The sequence below is a fragment of the Silene latifolia genome, chromosome 10 (genome assembly GCF_048544455.1).
Source record: "Silene latifolia isolate original U9 population chromosome 10, ASM4854445v1, whole genome shotgun sequence".
In the NCBI taxonomy this organism is placed as follows: domain Eukaryota; kingdom Viridiplantae; phylum Streptophyta; class Magnoliopsida; order Caryophyllales; family Caryophyllaceae; genus Silene; species Silene latifolia.
Window position 1 is genome coordinate 143,996,727 of NC_133535.1, and position 24,005 is coordinate 144,020,731.

Genomic DNA, 24,005 nt, shown 5'->3' on the forward strand with positions numbered 1-24,005 from the left:
TGGATGTGCGGCTCATAAAATTTGATGAGCCTGTGTACACATTTAGTGTTCAATGGATCCTCTACTGGCGTACAAGCTTTGGTCTCTGCCATTTGTATATCTGCACTTCTGCGTAGTCTACCGGGTCAAGATTACTTCATCGTCTTTACGGGTAATCTTGTGTCTCAACAACCCCTTGGGTTATTACTCGCCAAAAATTACCTTTAATAGAATTCGTCAATTATTTAAAAACTACCTTTTATGAACTTTTTGTGGAGTTACTACCGGTAAATTGCAAGTTCTTCACGCGATTGCCTTCGATTTTATGTCGTATGTTGCCTAATACCTTCATTTTCTCCGCTATTCTTTTGCTGGTTCGTAAACCTTATTCAGGGGTTATTCCTAACAAATTAATCTATATTACCTCTTGTCATAATGAGTTGGTGCGGGAGGGTCGTGGGACTAGTCCCCGCCTTTATCTGTTCATTTGCTACAAATTTATGCTCATTGGGTGAGCATAAAATTATAATCGAGATCACATGGATTGTGGAACCATGGGATACTTTGGCTTGATCTCTTTTATCTCTTCACACATTTTGAGGCTATTTTGGTGTTGTATGTCACAACTTCACATTGTTCCAAAAGGTATCTCAATGTCAACCATCTTCGTCCATAATCTTGAGGTTTAGTTTAAGCTGGAGTTAAATGGAATATTAATAAATAAAATAAATAAAAATCATTTTAAGTCTAATGGGCTAACTACATTACCAATCATTAGAAAACTTGGAAATTTGACCCAGGGTTATCGTAAGAAACACGAATTATCATACAAGTATTCCAAGAAATATAAAGTATTTTAAGGGCACTATTAAAATACCCCATTTTTTCATGCTGAAAACTAGAAGAAACGGAAACATTTTAAGGGCACTATTAAAACCATTTTATCTCAAAATTTACATACAGTGTGTAAATATTGTATTTGACAACATACTAAAATTTCATGAACAGAATTGAAGTCTAACCATTTTTAACCAAAATACCTCTAATTAATCCATTTTTATCATGTAAAAATCATAAAACATGTAATATAAACCATTTTATAAGAAATTTTACATACAATGTGTAAAATATGCATGTGAGGTCGTGTAAAAATTTCAAGGTCAGAATCATAGTCTAACTAATTTTAGCATTTTTTTTGGGTAGAATGTAAGAATTGATACGTGCATTTTTTGGTAGACTCATGATCCGACATGTGGAATTTCAGCACAAGGTGCATTATACACACTTCAAGCCCAGGGGCTTTGCGTAGCCTACGAGCTTTTCCTTGTGGGGGTGTATTAAGGTATAATAACCAATTTTTGAGGTTCAAACATCAATGATAATCCATAGAGTAACAGAGCTGGAAATAGATCCTTTTCCCATTTCCCTTGTTGCTTCAGATGTACCTTCGGCTGTGCATTTCAGCTGTCTTTAAAGCCCTAGACTACCCAATAGCAACACATCTATGGTTTGATCTGGTATTAATAGATGCGTTGAATCAATGGGGGATGATTCAGATTCGTAGGCTCATAGTGCAACGAAGGTGTTACATTTCTTTAAGCGGGGGAGTTTGCAATACTTCGATTGCTTGGTGTCCAACACAGATGCATTGTGATAAATGTGATACCTTATAAAACATTACGCCTGATATTGTCTCATTAGCAACAACTTGATAAGGTTCTTCCTTTTTAGCCATACAACAACAACAACAACATTACCCCAGTGCCAAAATGGCTCCCGCAAATTGCGGGGTAAGGGGGGGTCGGATGTACGCAGCCTTACCCTTGTGTTAGCAACACAAAGAGGCTGTTTCCGAGTGACCCAAGATGAAAATTGCGTCGAGAACTGCATCGAACGACCACTACTTCACAAGAGAAAGAAGAGCAGCCACTTTAGTGAGCCATTTTGCTTTATTCCATCATAATCCAGAACCAAAGAGTAATGAATCTTTGGCTCCATTGGAAATATGGAAACTTCCTTTTTAGCCATAAGTGGATTATTTTTTTTTTCATCATTTGAAGACTTCCCATTTTATTGGGCTATGTTGTGAGGATGGTAGATTCACCTAATGTATTATTGGTATACCTTCTTCTTTTCATTTGATCCTGTGATCTACTTTTATTCTTAGTCTTATGATGCTTTATGATGGCTTCCACCATTCTCCTGGGACTTGAGTCCTTATTGCTGTTGTAAGTCTTGTGACGACCATCTGTTGCCAAAAATTTCCATCTTTGGTTTGATCTCTTCTTCAGGGGAAAGCTTATATTTGATCGTGTTGCACTCTAAACTTCGCCTATGTTAGGAGCTGCTGAGCTGGCCTCAATATAAGTATCTTTGCTTCATCCGTCTCGTTATTTCTGGCAGAAACATAGAATCCAGATCTCAGAGGGTGTTGATAGTTAATCCTTCTACTTTATAATTTGCCTTGTAGAGCTTTAAAGGGCTACTGAGTAGTGGTCAATTATTAGGTCAAGTAGCGGAAGGACTGTGTGGTAGCAGGCGTGATTAAAGTGCACGGTTTTATTCATAGCAGAAAATCCATTTTGCTTCATACATTTTGAAATTAATTCTGCAGATATACATGTTTGAAATAAGCAGCCTCTGGTAAACTAATCAATTATGTCTGCGGCTTTAGGTCAATTGATGCAACACCTTGTATTTATCATGATTTTGTTTGATGTAGGTGGATCATAGAAGAGCATGTAATTGCGAGATCATGCTTTCGAAGGTTAAAGTTCCATTGCATGAATTAATGGTATGCCAATCCTGATTTGAATCTCTCTTTTTGCGCACCCGTCTGGTCCAATATTTTGGTTTGACCTTGTTGGCAAATATCCCTAACCAACCTAGTTAAGTCCGTTTATTCTACATATACTAACATTGTGAGGTATGCTATAGCTATTGTACTACACAATTGTTGAAATGGAAACAACCTATTGGAACAGATGCAACATAAGTTTTTATACCTACTTATCCGATTAAATGTTGCTTCTCTTTTTAATTGCCTTGTCTCAGGTTTCAGTGCTTTCTTTGGAAAATTCTGCTTTGGATGCAGATCAAGTTGACAACCTTATAAAATTTTGTCCGACCAAGGAGGAGATGGAGTTACTTAAGGTAAGTATGGTGCTCTGAAGTTGAGCATATAGAGTACTAAAATAGTCTTTAACTTCTACTCTCTGTCTCCATCCATCCATTTATATTGTCCCTATCCGACTAGAGGTTATTTTTAAGATTTAATGATGTGAAATATTATTATCACTCCTTGACTTGTAAAGTTATGTCACCATTTAGAGAAAAGTGGTACTTAACTAGAGATACTAATACTACCATAGTATGGAGAGAGCATCTTTTGTTTTACTAAATTCAGAAATGAGTCAATTATTTTGGAGTGGACCAAAAGGTAATTGGGACGATATAATAGGATGGATAAAGTAATAAATAGAGATGTACTATGAGTTCTGGAGAAAGAAACTAATGTCTATGTCAATACATCAAATGTGTTTCTCATGCAGGGTTATAGAGGAGAGGTTGATAAACGAGGGAAGTGTGAACAGGTAAGCAGTGCTTTTTACTATCTCCCTTTTCTTTAAGTAAGAGGCATGTTTGAGTATGAACATTTTCTGATTTTTTTTCTGGTTTGATTTATCAATTATAGTAGCAAAATTTCCTTGATCAACTGAAACGCAGATGTTATCATTAAGGACTTCTCAGCTTGTCTGTCTTTTCTACTTCTAATGATAATATGAAGTTCTGTTGGAGGCACCAAGCTAAGATTAGTCTAGTGGCCACTGAAATGGTTCACGAACCTTACCACTAGCAGACTTCAAGTGGGGGATCCATGTTATCCTACGCCCGTCTTGCAAAGGCCTATCCCTAGAGCCTGGGCCTGGGCAAAGAGGCACCCGGTTTAGCAAAGCACATTTACACCTTAAAAAATGGTTCTCCTTGAGGTATAGGGATTAGGTAACACAAATAATGATATGAGAACATTGATGTCTCTTGCCTTATCTTCTAAGATAGTGATACGTAGTATCTGATTATTAGCTTTTCATTTTTGTAACAGTTTTTCTTAGAATTAATGCGAGTGCCAAGAGTTGAGGCCAAGCTGAGAGTTTTTTCATTCAAAATGCAGTTTGAAACTCAGGTGAGTTAAAGGTGTTCATTACGTTACTTCTCTAGCTGCTCTGCCAATATCTGATGTATGCTTGTGGTGTAGGTTTCGGATCTCGAAAAAAGCCTCAATCCTGTAGGTTCTGCTTCTGATCAGGCAAGTGATCCGAGTGTGTTGGCCTTTTTGTGCGGTGGTATCTTTCCTCTGTATTATTATGCTACCATTTGATTTTTTTCTCTCAAGGACTTCTAATTTCTATTTTTGTAATCATAAATGTCCTTTTACGTATTTTGACATGATATTTTGCTTTCTTCAGATCCGAAATTCAGTAAAACTTAAACGAGTAATGCGATGCTTCTTTCATTGGGTAACGCTTTGAATCAAGGCACAGCTAGAGGTTAGTTAAATTGATTTGCATGGTTCAAGATGGATAATCATCACCTGTCTCTAGCTAAGTGCAGTCTCTTAGTGTGTCTTTTAAAGTCATTTCAGTTCCCTTTATGTTTTCTTTAATGGAAAAATGCAGACCAATTTAAGATCAAGCATTTTGTTTTTTTGTCTGACAAAGATGGATTATATTATTTTTGGTTCCTTCGCCATGTTTATAGTTGTGCATTTGTGTTAGTACTGCAGACCTGCAGTCATGTCTTGATTCTGCATCATTCAAATTTTCTTGTTTTTTTTTTTGCCAAGTGAATTTTCTTCTTGTTGGAACTGGGATTTTAAACCTTTTCAGAGGCTCGTCAGTGTTTACCAGCCCGTACTCTCGTTTCTTAAACCATTTGGTGATAGTTTTGTATTCTGTTGTTTTTAGGTTCAGCTGTTGGTTTTCGACTGGATAGCCTATTGAAACTCACTGAAACTCGTGCTCGGAATAACAAGATGACTTTGATGCATTATCTTTGCAAGGTACATCTGTGTTTGGTTTTGTAGGACGAGCAGATGATTGTTATATGTGCTTTTTGTCATAGCATTAAATCTCGGTTTCGGCCATGGTCATGATATTGGTTGTCACGGCCTTACCTCGCTGAATGTGGCCAGTATCCTGTAAAATGTGATCAAATGCGATCACATCTTAGAAACCTTTAATGGCTGTGTTTTGTTGTCTTGGCATTGATTTAAAACACGCCTTTTTGCGTACACCGACCTCATATCCAGCCATTAACAGAAGCCTTCAGACACTTGGTTAGTGTAGTGGATAAAGAAAATACTTGTATAGACATTGGTGCATGAAAACAAGTTTGATGTTTTCAAGATAAAGAGATTAATTGAGCATCAACTTGCAGAGAATGTGATTCGGGTTTTTCAGACTCAAATTTGCGGTCATGGCCAAAAGTCTATACGAGGAGTGTAGTGGGAAATATGTGACTTTACAAAATAGGCAGTCAATTTCAGATATCTAAGAAAGAAAATTTTGGTACACTTGACTTTTTCAGACAGAAGTACGAAACATAATATGGATGTGCTATGTAGTTAGATAGTTTTGTACATGAAACCTTGGATCAAGGCATGCTCATGTGCAAGACATCTAAAAGAGTCAAATCATGGCATTGGTTCCCAAATTCTAGAGCTATCCACCTGGCCGCCTTTGGCAAGAAATATACAAAAAAAAATCAGGATATATATTCTTTTCCCAATATAATTTCACTCCAGTTTCTCACATTTTGAACTATCCCAATTCCAAGGGTCATAGACCTCATAGTGCAATACAATCCTGAGTTCTGACACAAGTCTAGTCCGGCTATCAACACGCGCTTTAACGCATGGCAGCAAGTTCATGCTTATTATATTAGCTTGGATGAGTGATTGGTAGTTGCCGTGTGTTGACTTAGAGGGGCTTGTATTTACCATATTCTTAAGTCGTTTGTGTTTGCTTTTCATGCTTTGCTTGAACTCTAGCTGTAACTTTTTTTGAGATGTGAAGAAACTGTGGATGCTACCTTATGTGAATATAAGGTGACAACCTGTACTCAACAGTGAATGAGTGTTATAGGCTACGATTCATGTCACAAGATCACAAGGGTAATTGCTCCCACTAAAGTGCTGAGTCTAAAGCTAAGGGGAATTTCGCCTCCTCTTTAAATAATTAGGGCGACACTCGTGGGCGGCAATGAAATTTTATGTTGCCCATTTGAGCAAGGTATTCTATTTATCATCTTCAAAAAATTTAGGAAAAACAAATGTGAAGCTTGTTTTGAAAGGGTTCACAATACTAAGTTTGTACTTTGTATTAACCAAATATCCTCCAAATAATAGTTTACTCTATTTACTTATATATCATTCACATTGTAATTATAGAATAGATTTGATCTTGTCTATAGGCTCCCTTTTCTAACCATAATTAGCTTAGCCTTTCTACTATAAATACATGTATTCATCTCATAACATAATACAATTTACAATTACAGTAAACACCTTTCTCTAACTAATCTTATATGGTATCAAAGGGTCCTCGATCCAACCTTCTCAAACCCAAACGCATAACCTTCAAACGCTCCGCCTCTTCCCACGCCACCATGACCAACAACACCATTATTTCCGAAATCTCTGTCCCAAATCCACATGATAACTCGAAACCGCTGCAATTTTTGAATCTTAACCACTGCGTAAAATTGAACACCATGAACTACACGGCATGGCGTTTTCAACTCACGAACATTTTCTTTGGTCTTAGTCTCCTTGGTTTCCTCGATGGATCCACACCACAACCAGATGCAACCATCTCTGATGAGACAAAAACCGACCCCAAAACCGACAAAACCTACCCGGCTTACTTGACATGGCTCAAGCAAGACGAACTCATATTAAGCGCCCTTATGGGCACCCTTACCGCGGCCTTACAACCCTTAATAGTACGGGCCAAAACCTCTAAGGAAGCATGGGATATCCCCGCTCATACCTATGCCAACCCGTCCCGTGCCCATATCATGCAACTTAAGGAAAAGTTTGATTCGATTAAAAAATCAGCGGATCAATCTATTTCAGACTACATGAACTCAATTCAAGTTTGTGTGGATCAATTAGCCCTCATGGGCAAAATACTAGATCCTGAAGACGTCATAGCCAAGGTCCTTCGCGGCCTTGATTATTAAACCTATAAAGCCGTCATCAACCCCGTAAGAGCTCGCGACAACCCCATTACCTTTGAAGCACTTCATGAGAAGTTGCTTCAACAAGAATTACTCATACAACATGAAACCAACACCAGCAATCTATTCGCCCCATCTGCTAACCCCGCTTATCGTCACAATCAGCAGAACAGTGGTCAAAACCGACCCTACAACCCTCATGTATACAACCAGCAGCAACCGCACCACCATCACTCCAACACGGCTGGCCCTCGTCCCTTCAAAGGACGGTGTCAATGGTGTAGGGAAACAGGGCATGTAATCTCTGATTGCCCCCTGTTTTGCAAGTTGTTTCCCAACCTCGTGTTTCCTGCCTCTAACTAATCTTATACTTTGGTCAGTTTGTCACAGTAGTGATTCCGAAGCTTAAAATTTGCCAGGAACACCACCCTATCTTTGACAAGTTAAAAGAAGGTGTACTGTACAATATCTTATGAAGATATAAAACAGATTTGCTTAATCACTGAAAACTTGAAGAAATTCGTAATTTGTCGCAAGAGATTCTGTAATTACGTGTATCATTATCCGTTGCAGTTGTGACAACTTTACTCAACTTCACAACGATGTTCAGTCGAGCTCATGAGGAGAACCTTAAGCAACTAGAGGTTGAAAAGAAGAAAGAGAAGTATTCAGAAAATCAGAGGTTAGCAACGTAAAGACTGGAGTGCAAACAATTCCCTGCTAGGTAAGGTACGTATTATATGATCCCATTATTTGTTCTTGCGTCGAGTCTTACTGCTGCTTCTTTTGGCAGTATTCTTGCAAAGAGCCCTTGATGCTGGGACATGTTCTGTGGTGGAACTGTGGAAGTGATACGCTATTATCTACGTATGTTGATCTACTGCATATGTCCTCAGAACCGCTTTCAAGTTCATATGCAGTTTTATGATACTTTTTGCTACAGCAAAGGACAGGACGACTAGTGGCCAGTACAACATAGTAAAGGCCCCATATCGGGGGGCACAAGTGATTGTGAATTTCAACCTGTATAGCAACAGCATCAGACCGACCTTTAATGGATACAAATGGTTGCAGAACCGAGGCACAAGCTGTCAATGGGCCTCAGAGAGAAACAAATCGGAAGTAAAAAATAAAATAGCTTGTGGAATTTTGTAAATAAGTCGGCTTATCGTAGCACTATACTCTGTGAGGGACTGAGGGGTAGGCGGTTAAGCTCTCGGATTACGCATGCAGTTTTTTCTTTTGTGATGCATGCCTTTCTGGGTTTCTCTACCCGTCCAGTTCTTTACCTTGTCTTATATTTCCATGTACATTTTACATGACATTAAAGCCTTGGCTGTGTGACCTGAGTAGGTGTTTGATGAATTGAAAATTGCCCAACCGGGCAAATTTAATGAAGGAATGAATTAATTGATTACAGTTTCCCATATCGACGAGAGACAATGGTATTGAACAATTTAGAGAAACTAATTTAGTGACTTTATTGCCAATTGGTTTGGTATAGAACTTTATTTAACTCATCTAACCGTTAGTCAAATGCTCTCTTCATCTCGATTATTTATGGGTTATGCTCATTCATGTACATGATTTACTCAATCATGTACAACATTACCGATTTTACCCTTTCCATTTTACTCATTCATGTGCTTGTCTTCCCTTTCAATTTCCCCCTATTTTCTTCAAGCTCTCCTCGTCCACCATCCTACCACCCCGCCTGCCACTCTCACCACCACCGCTTGCTATCTCCCTCATCCACCGACTATCGCAACGAGATACTTGTATGGATTATATTCATTCGTTTTTCTTTTTTTTTTTAAAAAAAAAAGAGTATTCAATTGTTTTGGTCTCCTGCTCTTTAGGAAGAAACATAGTACGAATTTTTTCGTTCAAGATTTCACTAGCTCAATATTTAACATCTTTGTTCACCCATGTATTTGTTATCCTCTAACCACTTGCACCCTCCTAATCCCTATTCTTAATCAAGATTAATTTTAATTAACCCTAATTTTATTAACCTTATTAGATCTAATTGCATAAAATTATAATGAATTTGATACCAAAAAAATGCCTATGATTAAGACGTATAGTTAATGAAAATAGAATATTTACTTGTTCAATATAAGAATTAAGCTGCGTAACTGATAATCTAGTAAAAAAATTGATCAGTTTTTGAGAAGAGGAGAAAGAGAGTTTATTTATTTTTTGTTTTGAAGAAGAAGGGTAAATTATGGAAATATTATGGTAAAAAGTACATGATTGAGTAAAATGCGTACATGAAAGAGCAACTACATTATTTATTTACCTATTCCATTTTAAGGTGTCGTATTCATTTGTTACCTAATAAGTTGGTGAATCATTTATCTCTAACCGGTGCCTCGATGGCACAATGCTATTCTAGTCATTTCTTTCATTTCTCCCACTTATGGTGCGATACTTGAGAAAAATACTCTCTCAACTAACTTCAATTCGCTATATTTTTCTTCCCGGGGTGTTAGAGCATCCACAATAGAGAGAATGTTATCTTCCTCCTATTTTTCCACTCTTCCTCTATTTTTTCGACACCTCATTTTCTCTTTCATCAATCTCATTTCTCACCATTAACATTCTCTTTCATTATTTTTTTTTCCACAATAGAGATGATCCTCTCATATTACCTCTTTTACTTTAAATAATCTCAAAATTTATAAAGGATAAAAATAAAAGAATTATTATGCAAAAGACAACTAGTGATTGGTTTGTGGGCACTAGGGCCAATGTAAGCTTTCCTCTAAAATTAGAGGAAGTAAGCATCTTCGTCTTGCTAAGAGGAAATGTAACATGTGCCTCACAATAGAGAGGATGTCCTCTTAGAGAAAAGAGAGTGTTAAGAGGATCTCTCATCCTCTCTATTGTGGGTGCTCTTAACTCCCACTCGGTATTTGTCTGTTTTGTCTAATTTTATCCACTTTTTTAAAGGCATGTTCTAACTTTATTCACTTAAATACCTTCATTTTTTCAGCTGTATGGATGTAAAACCCAAATTAGCAAGGGGGCTGATTTATATCGACGACGTTTTAGTAAATATTGACGACGTTTTTTTTTTTTTTTTAAAAAAGACGATAACTGCCCTTCCACTCATCCAACACTTTCTATCTCTGAAAATTTCTCTCTGAAATTCAACTAAAAATCAACTAAATTAAAAAAAAAAAAAAAAAAGCAACCAACAACAATTAACAAGATTAATTAACATGACGTATCCCGAATCACCGGTACTTAAAAAACTTATTTGCTTAATTTTCATTTTTTTGCGCATCGCTAATTCTATTCGATAGTTGATTTACGTCACGTATTAACTTAGTAGTAGCGAAATTGCGATTTTTCTGCGTAAATCTGAGATTTGTGCCCCGAAAATTATACCATGGACCAAACGTTGAGATCCAACGTTCAGCCATAGATCAAACATTGGAAACCAACGTTTACCATGGTGCAAACGTTGGATTTCCACGTTTGGCCACGTTGAACAAATTTTTTTTTTTTACTAAAAAAAAAAAAAGACGTTCACCATGGCCAAACGTTGGATTCCCACGTTTGGACCATGGCCAAACCTTGGATTCCCATGTTTGGACCATGGCCAACGTTGGGTTCTCACGTTTGGTCCATGGTCGATTGTTGAATCTCAACATTTATTTCATGCGCTAGTTCATTTTTTTTAAAACCGTGTTTAATACGTTTATTTGGCGATTATTTAAAATTATTTAAATTTTCTAGTCGATGTGCGTTAATTTCTAACATTTTTAATTGTTTAATGCAGATGGGAGATCGAAATGTAGTTGGTTTTTAGTAGAATTTGAGAGAAAAGTGTCTATTTTTCCCTAATTTTTATTATTTCTTTATTGTTTAAATTCGTCTTAGACTTATCTCAGATTCTATACATTATCCGTCATACTTAAGTCAAACTTTACTTTTTTTAACTTTTTTCTTTATTTTAAGAAATGACACATGAGATTCTTTCATTCGGTAATTTTCCTTCAATGTGAGGTCAAGGCTCGCCCAAAGTCTTAAGGTGAGTCTTGGACTCGACTTAAGACTTTCTCAAAACTCAAGTTGGTTATTGGTAAGATTGGGAGAGTCTTGTCTGAAGACTTATCAAAGTCTTGTCTCAAGACCACCAATAATCTTACCTTTAATTAAGGTGTGTTATTTTAACTTGGCTTTTTCGGGTTATTGTTGGCTCAGTTGATTGAATCCCAAGTGTTATTTACGGAGTATATTATAACCTAGCAACTCTTCCTTGTAAAAGGCATATTTGTCAAGTTTGCGATAAGTCAATAACTACTCATGTGAGTAGATAAGACAAAACTGAATGTTACTCCTTAGCTATTTTACTTTTGTCTTATCTACCCACGTGAGTAGTATTTGACCCGTCGCAAACTTGCGGCGAATATACTTTCAAATGAAAATTTGTGATCATAAACAGGATGGGACATAGAATAATGCATAATGCCTCTATAATCTTACTCATTTATTGTTGGCTCAATTACAAAATACTACCCATTATATATTATCAAGATTTTTCAAATACTACGCACTAGTATTGGTATCTCGACCGGACTATCTTTATTTTAGCATTAAATTTTATTTTTCAGTTAAATAAAAGTACTTTAAAGTTGCATAACTCATAATGTTATCATTAATAATTTTTTTTTTTATCATTTTAGTTAAAAGTTATGATGAAATAAATTATGAGACAAATTCACTATTCCCGCTATTAATATTTTACTTAAATTAGTTGTTTAGCTAATTGTTCGTACTCCTCCAATGCACTAATATCTTCCCTTTTGTTAACTTATTATTTATCAAATCCACAACTAGGGATGGCAATGGGTAGGGTCTGGGTAGGGTCCGCCTAGACCCGGACCCGACCCGAGATTTTCCATTTGGACCCGTACCCGACCCAGACCCGCAAGGGTCTAAAATTTGAGGACCCATACCCGGACCCTATGGGTAAGGGTAGGGTCTAGATCTACCCGCGGGTCCGAGTTTCAGCCACTTTAGTAACAAGATTAACAGCTATGGTGTCTATAATATTAAAAAAAAAAAAATCATACTACTTTAACATTATGAGTTTATTAATCTGCCGTTAATGGTGGTTGTCGGTCGCCGGCTATTAGAGAGGTGGTTGCTAGTCGCGTATCAGTGTTGTGGTGTTGGTTTTCTTGTGTCAGTGGTGGAGTGGTGGTATTGTCAGTGGTTGGGTTTTATCACTTTACGAGATGAGGGAAGAGAAAGATACTTTAGTTGGGTTTCTACAGTCTGCCCGTATGAATTCAGAAAAGTTGTAATTTTGATTTTTTTTCTTTAATAAAGGGTCTAAGGGTCGGGAATGGGTCCCATAACTTAGACCCGGAACTAATTTCGGGTCAGGGGTAGGTCGGACCTAGGCATACACCAATTTGTCATAATCTTTAATTATTTTTTTTTTTTACTACTTTGTCTCCGATGACACTTTTTTTTACCAATTTGCAAACTATCTCCACTTTATTTTATATCAAATTGGTAGTTTGACCCAAGAATACCCATAGTTACGGTCCGTCGATTTAGGGGCCTGATCCCTTCCCTTGAAACCCTAAACTAGTTTCATCACCTCTCCATCTCCATCAATCTCTCGCCTTTTTCTTCTTCTCTAAACCCTAGAGAATCTCTGGCCATTTTCGTTCTTCTTCTCTAAACCCTAGAGAATTTCTTGCCATTTTCGTTCTGCTTCTTTAAATCCAATGGGAAGACAAAAAAGTACAAAGCTTGAACAGAAAAAGAAAGATAAAAAGAAGTTGAAGAAGAATAAAGCTTCATCAAATGCCCCAAACTCCAACTTTTCATCAATTGCCCAAAGCCATAGCATTACTTGGGAAGCCTCTTCATCAAGTACACAAAACTCCAACCTTTCCTCAAATACCCAAAACCCTAGCCTTAGTCGAGAAGCCTCTACATCAAATACACCGAACCGCCCTGATGAAATTATTATGATAAATTCCAATTAGTTGTCGGTAAGGGTAGATGAAAAGCTTGCATCTTATGAGTTTGACGAGGCCATTAGTATCTTGAAGGAGGCAGCGTCGACAGTGGCTGTGAATTCATTCAAATCTCAGGCATTAATCGAGGAGTTGCTTTGTCTCGTCTATCATTTAAAGATGAAGAAAGAAAGTTAGTATTTCTCATTTGTTTGCTATTATTCCTTTTGTTGAAATTATTCTGATTTTTTATTTCTTTTTTTTTGTCTCACTACAACACACCCCTGACTTGTAAAGTTATGTCACCATTTAGAGAAAAGTGGTACTTAACTAGAGATACTAATACTACCATAGTATGGAGAGAGCATCTTTTGTTTTACTAAATTCAGAAATGAGTCAATTATTTTGGAGTGGACCAAAAGGTAATTGGGACGATATAATAGGATGGATAAAGTAATAAATAAAGATGTACTATGAGTTCTGGAGAAAGAAACTAATGTCTATGTCAATACATCAAATGTGTTTCTCATGCAGGGTTATAGAGGAGAGGTTGATAAACTAGGGAAGTGTGAACAGGTAAGCAGTGCTTTTTACTATCTCCCTTCTCTTTAAGTAAGAGGCATGTTTAAGTATGAACATTTTCTGATTTTTTTTTTCTGGTTTGATTTATCAATTATAGTAGCAAAATTTCCTTGATCAACTGAAACGCAGATGTTATCATTAAGGACTTCTCAGCTTGTCTGTCTTTTCTACTTCTAATGATAATATGAAGTTCTGTTGGAGGCACCAAGCTAAGATTAGTCTAGTGGCCACTGAAATGGTTCACGAACCTTACCACTAGCAGACTTCAAGTAGGGGATCCATGTTATCCTACGCCCGTCTTGCAAAGGCCTATCCCTAGAGCCTAGGCCTGGCAGTAGGCACCCAGTTTAGCAGGCGCACATTTACACCTTAAAAAATGGTTCTCCTTGAGGTATAGGGATTAGGTAACACAAATAATGATATGAGAACATTGATGTCTCTTGCCTTATCCTCTAAGATAGTGATACGTAGTATCTGATTATTAGCTTTTCATTTTTGTAACAGTTTTTCTTAGAATTAATGCGAGTGCCAAGAGTTGAGGCCAAGCTGAGAGTTTTTTCATTCAAAATGCAGTTTGAAACTCAGGTGAGTTAAAGGTGTTCATTACGTTACTTCTCTAGCTGCTCTGCCAATATCTGATGTATGCTTGTGGTGTAGGTTTCGGATCTCAGAAAAAGCCTCAATACTGTAGGTTCTGCTTCTGATCAGGCAAGTGATCCGAGTGTGTTGGCCTTTTTGTGCGGTGGTATCTTTCCTCTGTATTATTATGCTACCATTTGATTTTTTTCTCTCAAGGACTTCTAATTTCTATTTTTGTAATCATAAATGTCCTTTTCTGTATTTTGACATGATATTTTGCTTTCTTCAGATCCGAAATTCAGTAAAACTTAAACGAGTAATGCAGACAGTTCTTTCATTGGGTAACGCTTTGAATCAAGGCACATCTAGAGGTTAGTTAAATTGATTTGCATGGTTCAGTATGGATAATCATCACCTGTCTCTAGCTAAGTGCAGTCTCTTAGTGTGTCTTTTAAAGTCATTTCAGTTCCCTTTATGTTTTCTTTAACTGAAAAACAGACCAATTTAAGATCAAGCATTTTGTTTTTTTGTTTGACAAAGATGGATTATATTATTTTTGGTTCCTTCGCCATGTTTATAGTTGTGCATTTGTGTTAGTACTGCAGACCTGCAGTCATGTCTTGATTCTGCATCATTCAAATTTTCTTGTTTTTTTTTTGCCAAGTGAATTTTCTTCTTGTTGGAACTGGGATTTTAAACCTTTTCAGAGGCTCGTCAGTGTTTACCAGCCCGTACTCTCGTTTCTTAAACCATTTGGTGATAGTTTTGTATTCTGTTGTTTTTAGGTTCAGCTGTTGGTTTTCGACTGGATAGCCTATTGAAACTCACTGAAACTCGTGCTCGGAATAACAAGATGACTTTGATGCATTATCTTTGCAAGGTACATCTGTGTTTGGTTTTGTAGGACGAGCAGATGATTGTTATATGTGCTTTTTGTCATAGCATTAAATCTCGGTTTCGGCCATGGTCATGATATTGGCTGTCACGGCCTTACCTCGCTGAATGTGGCCAGTATCCTGTAAAATGTGATCAAATGCGATCACATCTTAGAAACCTTTAATGGCTTTGTTTTGTTGTCTTGGCATTGATTTAAAACACGCCTTTTTGCGTACACCGACCTCATATCCAGCCATTAACAGAAGCCTTCAGACACTTGGTTAGTGTAGTGGATAAAGAAAATACTTGTATAGACATTGGTGCATGAAAACAAGTTTGATGTTTTCAAGATAAAGAGATTAATTGAGCATCAACTTGCAGAGAATGTGATTCGGGTTTTTCAGACTCAAATTTGAGGTCATGGCCAAAAGTCTATACGAGGAGTGTAGTGGGAAATATGTGACTTTACAAAATAGGCAGTCAATTTCAGATATCTAAGAAAGAAAATTTTGGTACACTTGACTTTTTCAGACAGAAGTACGAAACATAATATGGATGTGCTATGTAGTTAGATAGTTTTGTACATGAAACCTTGGATCAAGGCATGCTCATGTGCAAGACATCTACAAGAGTCAATCATGGCATTGGTTCCCAAATTCTAGAGCTATCCACCTGGCCGCCTTTGGCAAGAAATATACAAAAAAAAAATCAGGAAATATATTCTTTTCCCAATATCATTTCACTCCAGTTTCTAACATTTTGAACTATCCCAATTCCAAGGGTCATAGACCTCATAGTGCAATACAATCCTGAGTTCTGACACAAGTCTAGTCCGGCTATCAACACGCGCTTTAACGCATGGCAGCAAGTTCATGCTTATTATATTAGCTTGGATGAGTGATTGGTAGTTGCCGAGTGTTGACTTAGAGGGGCTTGTATTTACCATATTCTTAAGTCGTTTGTGTTTGCTTTTCATGCTTTGCTTGAACTCTAGCTGTAACTTTTTTTGAGATGTGAAGAAACTGTGGATGCTACCTTATGTGAATATAAGGTGACAACCTGTACTCAACAGTGAATGAGTGTTATAGGCTACGATTCATGTCACAAGATCACAAGGGTAATTGCTCCCACTAAAGTGCTGAGTCTAAAGCTAAGGGGAATTTCGCCTCCTCTTTAAATAATTAGGGCGACACTCGTGGGCGGCAATAACATTTTATGTTGCTGCAAAGTGCTGCTATTTTTTTTTTCTGTTTTAATTTAGTATCATAGAACTTCTGTTGGAGATTATTGCTATTTAATGCTCATAAATTGCCTATGAACATAAATGTAGGTCTTGATGTTGCTGATAAAAATGTGTCCTTGCTGTTCATGTTTCACAGATTATTGCTGAAAAGTTACCGGAGGTTCTAGATTTCTCGAGAGGCTCTTACTAGCCTGGAACCCTTTCTACAAAGGTGTGCTATATGTAATTTGAAGAAGCTGCTGAATTAGCAATATTACTTACTGATCCTTTAATTTTTCAGATCCAACTAAAATATTTGGCGGAGGAGATGCAAGCAGTTAACAAAGGGCTGGAAAAGATTTTGCAAGAATTGTCCATGTCGAGAGAATGACGGGCTGTTTTGAGAAGAATTTCATAAGGTACTTGCCCGTTAAAAACTTTTCATTGAGTTATCCTCCATTGAGGGTATTCATGGTACTAGAATTGTTGAGCAATGAGTTTGACAAGCTCAAGTTGGCTTTATCCTTTCATTGAACTGTGAACCACTTAGCTACTTTGTCTGGTAGAGAGTGAAATCCGTTTGTTATCAGCTTACCTAGAAGCTTCATAATGTGATTATTAAGATCCAAAACAACTGTATATAGTGTACAATCTCTTCACTTCAGGTTTACTTGTGTTGAATTTCCGCCTTGTGTAGACATTGAAGGAGTTCCTGTGTTTTGCTTAGTTAGAAGTGCGCTTGTTGGCATTGCTTTATTCCACTGTTGTATGTCCATTCCTCTTTTTTCATTCCTTCATTACATTCTGAAAAAATTTATCTGTTGGGTCATTTGCCCTTCTTTGAGTTCAATAACTCTAGTTGTACAAAATGTTTTGCAGGGAAGAAATGTTGACGCTTTAATTATCTACTTTGGAGAAGATCCATCTCGTTGCCCATTTGAGCAAGGTATTCTATTTATTATCTTCAAAAAATTTAGGAAAAACAAATGTGAAGCTTGTTTTGAAAGGGTTCACAATACTAAGTTTGTACTTTGTATTAACCAAATATCCTCCAAATAATAGTTTACTCTATTTACTTATATCATTCACATTGTAATTATAAAATAGATTTGATCTTGTCTATAGGCTCCCTTTTCTAACCATAATTAGCTTAGCCTTTCAACTATAAATACATGTATTCATCTCATAACATAATACAATTTACAATTACAGTAAACACCTTTCTCTAACTAATCTTATATGGTATCAAAGGGTCCTCGATCCAACCTTCTCAAACCCAAACGCATAACCTTCAAACGCTCCGCCTCTTCCCACGCTACCATGACCAACAACACCATTATTTCCGAAATCTCTGTCCCAAATCCACATGATAACTCGAAACCGCTGCAATTTTTGAATCTTAACCACTGCGTAAAATTGAACACCATGAACTACACGGCATGGCGTTTTCAACTCACGAACATTTTCTTTGGTTTTAGTCTCCTTGGTTTCCTCGATGGATCCACACCACAACCAGATGCAACCATCTCTGATGAGGCAAAAACCGACCCCAAAACCGACAAAACCTACCCGGCTTACTTGACATGGCTCAAGCAAGACGGACTCATATTAAGCGCCCTTATGGGCACCCTTACCGCGGCCTTACAACCCTTAATAGTACGGGCCAAAACCTCTAAGGAAGCGTGGGATATCCTCGCTCATACCTATGCCAACCCGTCCCGTGCCCATATCATGCAACTTAAGGAAAAGTTTGATTCGATTAAAAAATCATCGGATCAATCTATTTCACACTACATGAACTCAATTCAAGTTTGTGTGGATCAATTAGCCCTCATGGGCAAAATACTAGATCCTGAAGACGTCATAGCCATGGTCCTTCGCGGCCTTGATTATGAAACCTATAAAGCCGTCATCAACCCCGTAAGAGCTCGCGACAACCCCATTACCTTTGAAGCACTTCATGAGAAGTTGCTTCAACAAGAATTACTCATACAACATGAAACCAACACCACCAATAACACCAATCTATTCGCCCCATCTGCTAACCCCGCTTATCGTCACAATCAGCAGAACAGTGGTCAAAACCGACCCTACAACCCTCCTGTATACAACCAGCAGCAACCGCACCACCATCACTCCAACACCGCTGGCCCTCGTCCCTTCAAAGGACGGTGTCAATGGTGTAGGGAAACAGGGCATGTAATCTCCGATTGCCCCCTGTTTCGCAAGTTGTTTCCCAACCTCGTGTTTCCTGCCTCTAACTAATCTTATACTTTGGTCAGTTTGTCACAGTAGTGATTCCGAAGCTTAAAATTTGCCAGGAACACCACCCTATCTTTGACAAGTTAAAAGAAGGTGTACTGTACAATATCTTATGAAGATATAAAACAGTTTTGCTTAATCACTGAAAACTTGAAGAAATTCGTAATTTGTCGCAAGAGATTCTGTAATTACGTGTATCATTATCCGTTGCAGTTGTGACAACTTTACTCAACTTCACAACGATGTTCAGTCGAGCTCATGAGGAGAACCTTAAGCAACTAGAGGTTGAAAAGAAGAAAGAGAAGTATTTAGAAAATCAGAGGTTAGCAACGTAAAGACTGGAGTGCAAACAATTCCCTGCTAGGTAAGGTACGTATTATATGATCCCATTATTTGTTCTTGCAAAGAGCCCTTGATGCTGGGACATGTTCTGTGGTGGAACTGTGGAAGTGATACGCTATTATCTACGTATGTTGATCTACTGCATATGTCCTCAGAACCGCTTTCAAGTTCATATGCAGTTTTATGATACTTTTTGCTACAGCAAAGGACAGGGCGACTAGTGGCCAGTACAACATAGTAAAGGCCCCATATCGGGGGGCACAAGTGATTGTGAATTTCAACCTGTATAGCAACAGCATCAGACCGACCTTTAATGGATACAAATGGTTGCAGAACCGAGGCACAAGCTGTCAATGGGCCTCAGAGAGAAACAAATCTGAAGTAAAAAATAATATAGCTTGTGGAATTTTGTAAATAAGTCGGCTTATCGTAGCACTATACTCTGTGAGGGACTGAGGGGTAGGCGGTTAAGCTCTCGGATTACGCATGCAGTTTTTTCTTTTGTGATGCATGCCTTTCTGGGTTTCTCTACCCGTCCAGTTCTTTACCTTGTCTTATATTTCCATGTACATTTTACATGACATTAAAGCCTTGGCTGTGTGACCTGAGTAGGTGTTTGATGAATTGAAAATTGCCCAACCGGGAAAATTTAATGAAGGAATGAATTAATTGATTACAGTTTCCCATATCGACGAGAGACAATGGTATTGAACAATTTAGAGAAACTAATTTAGTGACTTTATTGCCAATTGGTTTGGTATAGAACTTTATTTAACTCATCTAACCGTTAGTCAAATGCTCTCTTCATCTCGATTATTTATGGGTTATGCTCATTCATGTACATGATTTACCCAATCATGTACAACATTACCGATTTTACCCTTTCCATTTTACTCATTCATGTGCTTGTCTTCCCTTTCAATTTCCCCCTATTTTCTTCAAGCTCTCCTCGTCCACCATCCTACCACCCCGCCTGCCACTCTCACCACCACCGCTTGCTATCTCCCTCATCCACCGACTATCGCAACGAGATACTTGTATGGATTATATTCATTCGTTTTTCTTTTTTTTAAAAAAAAAGAGTATTCAATTGTTTTGGTCTCCTGCTCTTTAGGAAGAAACATAGTACGAATTTTTTCGTTCAAGATTTCACTAGATCAATATTTAACATCTTTGTTCACCCATGTATTTGTTATCCTCTAACCACTTGCACCCTCCTAATCCCTATTCTTAATCAAGATTAATTTTAATTAACCCTAATTTTATTAACCTTATTAGATCTAATTGCATAAAATTATAATGAATTTGATACCAAAAAAATGCCTATGATTAAGACGTATAGTTAATGAAAATAGAATATTTACTTGTTCAATATAAGAATTAAGCTGCGTAACTGATAATCTAGTAAAAAAATTGATCAGTTTTTGAGAAGAGGAGAAAGAGAGTTTATTTATTTTTTGTTTTGAAGAAGAAGGGTAAATTATGGAAATATTATGGTAAAAAGTACATGATTGAGTAAAATGCGTACATGAAAGAGCAACTACATTATTTATTTACCTATTCCATTTTAAGGTGTCGTATTCATTTGTTACCTAATAAGTTGGTGAATCATTTATCTCTAACCGGTGCCTCGATGGCACAATGCTATTCTAGTCATTTCTTTCATTTATCCCACTTATGGTGCGATACTTGAGAAAAATACTCTCTCAACTAACTTCAATTCGCTATATTTTTCTTCCCGGGGTGTTAGAGCATCCACAATAGAGAGAATGTTATCTTCCTCCTATTTTTCCACTCTTCCTCTATTTTTTCGACACCTCATTTTCTCTTTCATCAATCTCATTTCTCACCATTAACATTCTCTTTCATTATTTTTTTTCCACAATAGAGATGATCCTCTCATATTACCTCTTTTACTTTAAATAATCTCAAAATTTATAAAGGATAAAAATAAAAGAATTATTATGCAAAAGACAACTAGTGATTGGTTTGTGGGCACTAGGGCCAATGTAAGCTTTCCTCTAAAATTAGAGGAAGTAAGCATCTTCGTCTTGCTAAGAGGAAATGTAACATGTGCCTCACAATAGAGAGGATGTCCTCTTAGAGAAAAGAGAGTGTTAAGAGGATCTCTCATCCTCTCTATTGTGGGTGCTCTTAACTCCCACTCGGTATTTGTCTGTTTTGTCTAATTTTATCCACTTTTTTAAAGGCATGTTCTAACTTTATTCACTTAAATACCTTCATTTTTTCAGCTGTATGGATGTAAAACCCAAATTAGCAATGGGGCTGATTTATATCGACGACGTTTTAGTAAATATTGACGACGTTTTTTTTTTTTTTAAAAAGACGATAACTGCCCTTCCACTCATCCAACACTTTCTATCTCTGAAAATTTCTCTCTGAAATTCAACTAAAAATCAACTAAATTAAAAAAAAAAAAAGCAACCAACAACAATTAACAAGATTAATTAACATGACGTATCCCGAATCACCGGTACTTAAAAAACTTATTTGCTTAATTTTCATTTTTTTGCGCATCGCTAATTCTATTCGATAGTGTATTTACGTCACGAATTAACTTAGTAGTAGCGAAATTGCGATTTTTCTGCGTAAATCTGAGATTTGTGCCCCGGAAATTATACCATGGACCAAACGTTGAGATCCAACGTTCAGCCATAGATCAAACATTGGAAACCAACGTTTACCATGGTGCAAACGTTGGATTTCCACGTTTGGCCACGTTGAACAAATTTTTTTTTTTACTAAAAAAAAAAAAAAAAAAAAAGACGTTCACCATGGCCAAACGTTGGATTCCCACGTTTGGACCATGGCCAAACCTTGGATTCCCATGTTTGGACCATGGCCAACGTTGGGTTCTCACGTTTGGTCCATGGTCGATTGTTGAATCTCAACATTTATTTCATGCGCTAGTTCATTTTTTTTAAAACCGTGTTTAATACGTTTATTTGGCAATTATTTAAAATTATTTAAATTTTCTAGTCGATGTGCGTTAATTTCTAACATTTTTTAATTGTTTAATGCAGATGGGAGATCGAAATGTAGTTGGTTTTTAGTAGAATTTGAGAGAAAAGTGTCTAAAGAGATAAATGAGTGTAAATGTGCAAAGGGCATTATCGTCTTTTGGAATGAAAACGTCGACGATATTTACAAACCGGGTTACTATATTTTAGTAATTTACTCTCTAACCCTCACCTTTTATTGCTTTTTTTATTCAAAAATTCTTATTTAAGACGACATATATTTTAAGTTTAAAAGGGTCAAATATTATAAATGATACAAAAAATAATGTGTATATTTAAGTGGGTGTAAATTGACCCGTTTAATCATAAGACGGATATAGCTGTCTTAAGAGAGACTTAAGCCTTATTCTTTCTAGCTTAGTTTAAACTCAGTTCTATCCAAATTGATTTAATTCAAATTTCATCTCTTCACAAGTTAACTCTTACTTTAATTTGATTCAGTTCAGTTTAACTCGATTCAGCTCTTATTTGTTTTTATATTGTTTAGATGACTACTTGCATAAGTCTATAATATAATATGTTGTTTTTTTATTAAGCCATGGCTATATAAAAAAAGAAGTATCAAACGTGCCATGTACACCACACAAACAAACATCAACCAAAATTAAAACAGATCCAATTCTGTAGCAATACCCTAAAAATTAAGCCAAGTTTGGTAATTGATATGGAGATGAACAAGAATATGAAGATGGTTAATATGATGGCCATTCTAGTGTTAGCCATCACACTCAAACCCGTGATTGCTACTCGTCAATTTAATCCCCTTTCAAACATAATTAAGTAAACATATTATTAAAGTTGCTGCTGTTAAAGCTTCAGCCGGTGTTGTTAGTATCGTTACTCATGATATTCCTAGTTTGTCCCTCTTTTTTCCCAAATTCTCATTTAAGACGGAAGTATCTGTGTTAAGCTTTAAGACTTTGACCCGTTTTAACCTTAAACGAAACCTCTTCACTAGTTGTTTGTTTCCCTTACTTCCTTTTAGTTCTAGTCCATCCTCATCTTCCCTGTATTTCTTCTCATGCATGCATATGTATTAATAAACATGAGATGGGTCTGGCCTTATCCGCGGTGGAGGAGAGAAGTCTAACTCACAAGCCCAAGAATGCTCTTATCTCCCAAAACCAATTGGCAATGGGAGAAACACCCCTAGGCCTTATAAGATAGACAATCTCTCTCTTTTTCACCGATGTGGGACTCACAAGTGGATTTTATACTCCAACATGTATGTATGTATGTATGGGAGATGTGCGAAAATTTCCGAGGTTACTGTAAGCTGATGGTGCCAGAGGAAGTGATCCTTTATGGATGTGGAATGATAGTAGAATGTCAAGCTTCATCATCTGATCGTCATGGTCATGGTCGGCTTCTCTATTTAAGCGTCCTAGTCACGTCGACGTCAATTCAATTCAAATTGATGTTTTGTCTATTCACCCAACCGATAAACTCCTCACCCCCCAAAACTCCCCTTTTGAGCTTCGACCTCGTTCCAATTGATTTAAGATCTTCCCCGGTATACCAATGGCTTTCTTCTTTTTTTTTTTTTATCATCACCGCATCACTTAGGGCTCGTTTGGAATGGGGTAGTTATTACTGGGGTAATGGAGGCTAAAATAGGAAGAAATGAGAGGAGATTGGTGGTTAGCGGTGGTTGTGGAGGGTGGAAAGAGGAGGTGATGAAGAGATTATTCCCAAGTTTTATGCACATTTATTGCAATAATTGTGTTTGTAGATTTAGCTGACAGTGATATATATTATATCATCGTGGAAGGAACTACTGTAATTTCGATGGTATTGCTAATGCATGCTAATAGTTCCTCTTCTGCCTTTTGGGGGTATGTAGTTGAAATCAAGTGCTCCATTTCCTCTAGTGCTTCAATTTTCTTGAGAGGGAAT

The 24,005-nt window shown here is 37.0% G+C and overlaps 1 protein-coding gene and 2 long non-coding RNA genes across 3 annotated transcripts; all 3 read left to right on the plus strand.

The window, feature by feature from the left end:
- The first annotated feature begins 52 nt into the window (after positions 1 to 52).
- On the plus strand, positions 53 to 14,742 carry LOC141608398 (formin-like protein 17). The gene is made up of 7 exons (XM_074427755.1): positions 53 to 151; positions 2,702 to 2,773; positions 3,034 to 3,132; positions 13,740 to 13,781; positions 14,292 to 14,372; positions 14,445 to 14,495; positions 14,656 to 14,742. The coding sequence occupies exons 1-7, from the start codon at positions 53 to 55 to the stop codon at positions 14,740 to 14,742; spliced, it is 531 nt and encodes a 176-aa protein (XP_074283856.1).
- LOC141606143 (uncharacterized) lies at positions 7,747 to 8,647 on the plus strand. Its single transcript, XR_012526588.1, has 2 exons — positions 7,747 to 7,942; positions 8,012 to 8,647. It is a non-coding gene; the product is annotated as an uncharacterized LOC141606143 (long non-coding RNA).
- A 2,428-nt stretch (positions 14,743 to 17,170) lies between the features above and the next one.
- LOC141606142 (uncharacterized) lies at positions 17,171 to 19,113 on the plus strand. Its single transcript, XR_012526587.1, has 3 exons — positions 17,171 to 17,230; positions 17,344 to 17,410; positions 18,940 to 19,113. It is a non-coding gene; the product is annotated as an uncharacterized LOC141606142 (long non-coding RNA).
- The last annotated feature ends 4,892 nt before the right edge of the window (positions 19,114 to 24,005 follow it).

Excerpts from the sequence above, each read along its gene's own strand:
- LOC141608398 (XM_074427755.1), top strand. The coding sequence starts at position 53 with ATGGATCCTCTACTGGCGTACAAGCTTTGGTCTCTGCCATTTGTATAT. Across the intron at positions 2,774-3,033 it reads TTCCATTGCATGAATTAATG|GTTTCAGTGCTTTCTTTGGA; the intron begins GTATGCCAATCC and ends GCCTTGTCTCAG. Across the intron at positions 3,133-13,739 it reads AGGAGATGGAGTTACTTAAG|GGTTATAGAGGAGAGGTTGA; the intron begins GTAAGTATGGTG and ends TTTCTCATGCAG.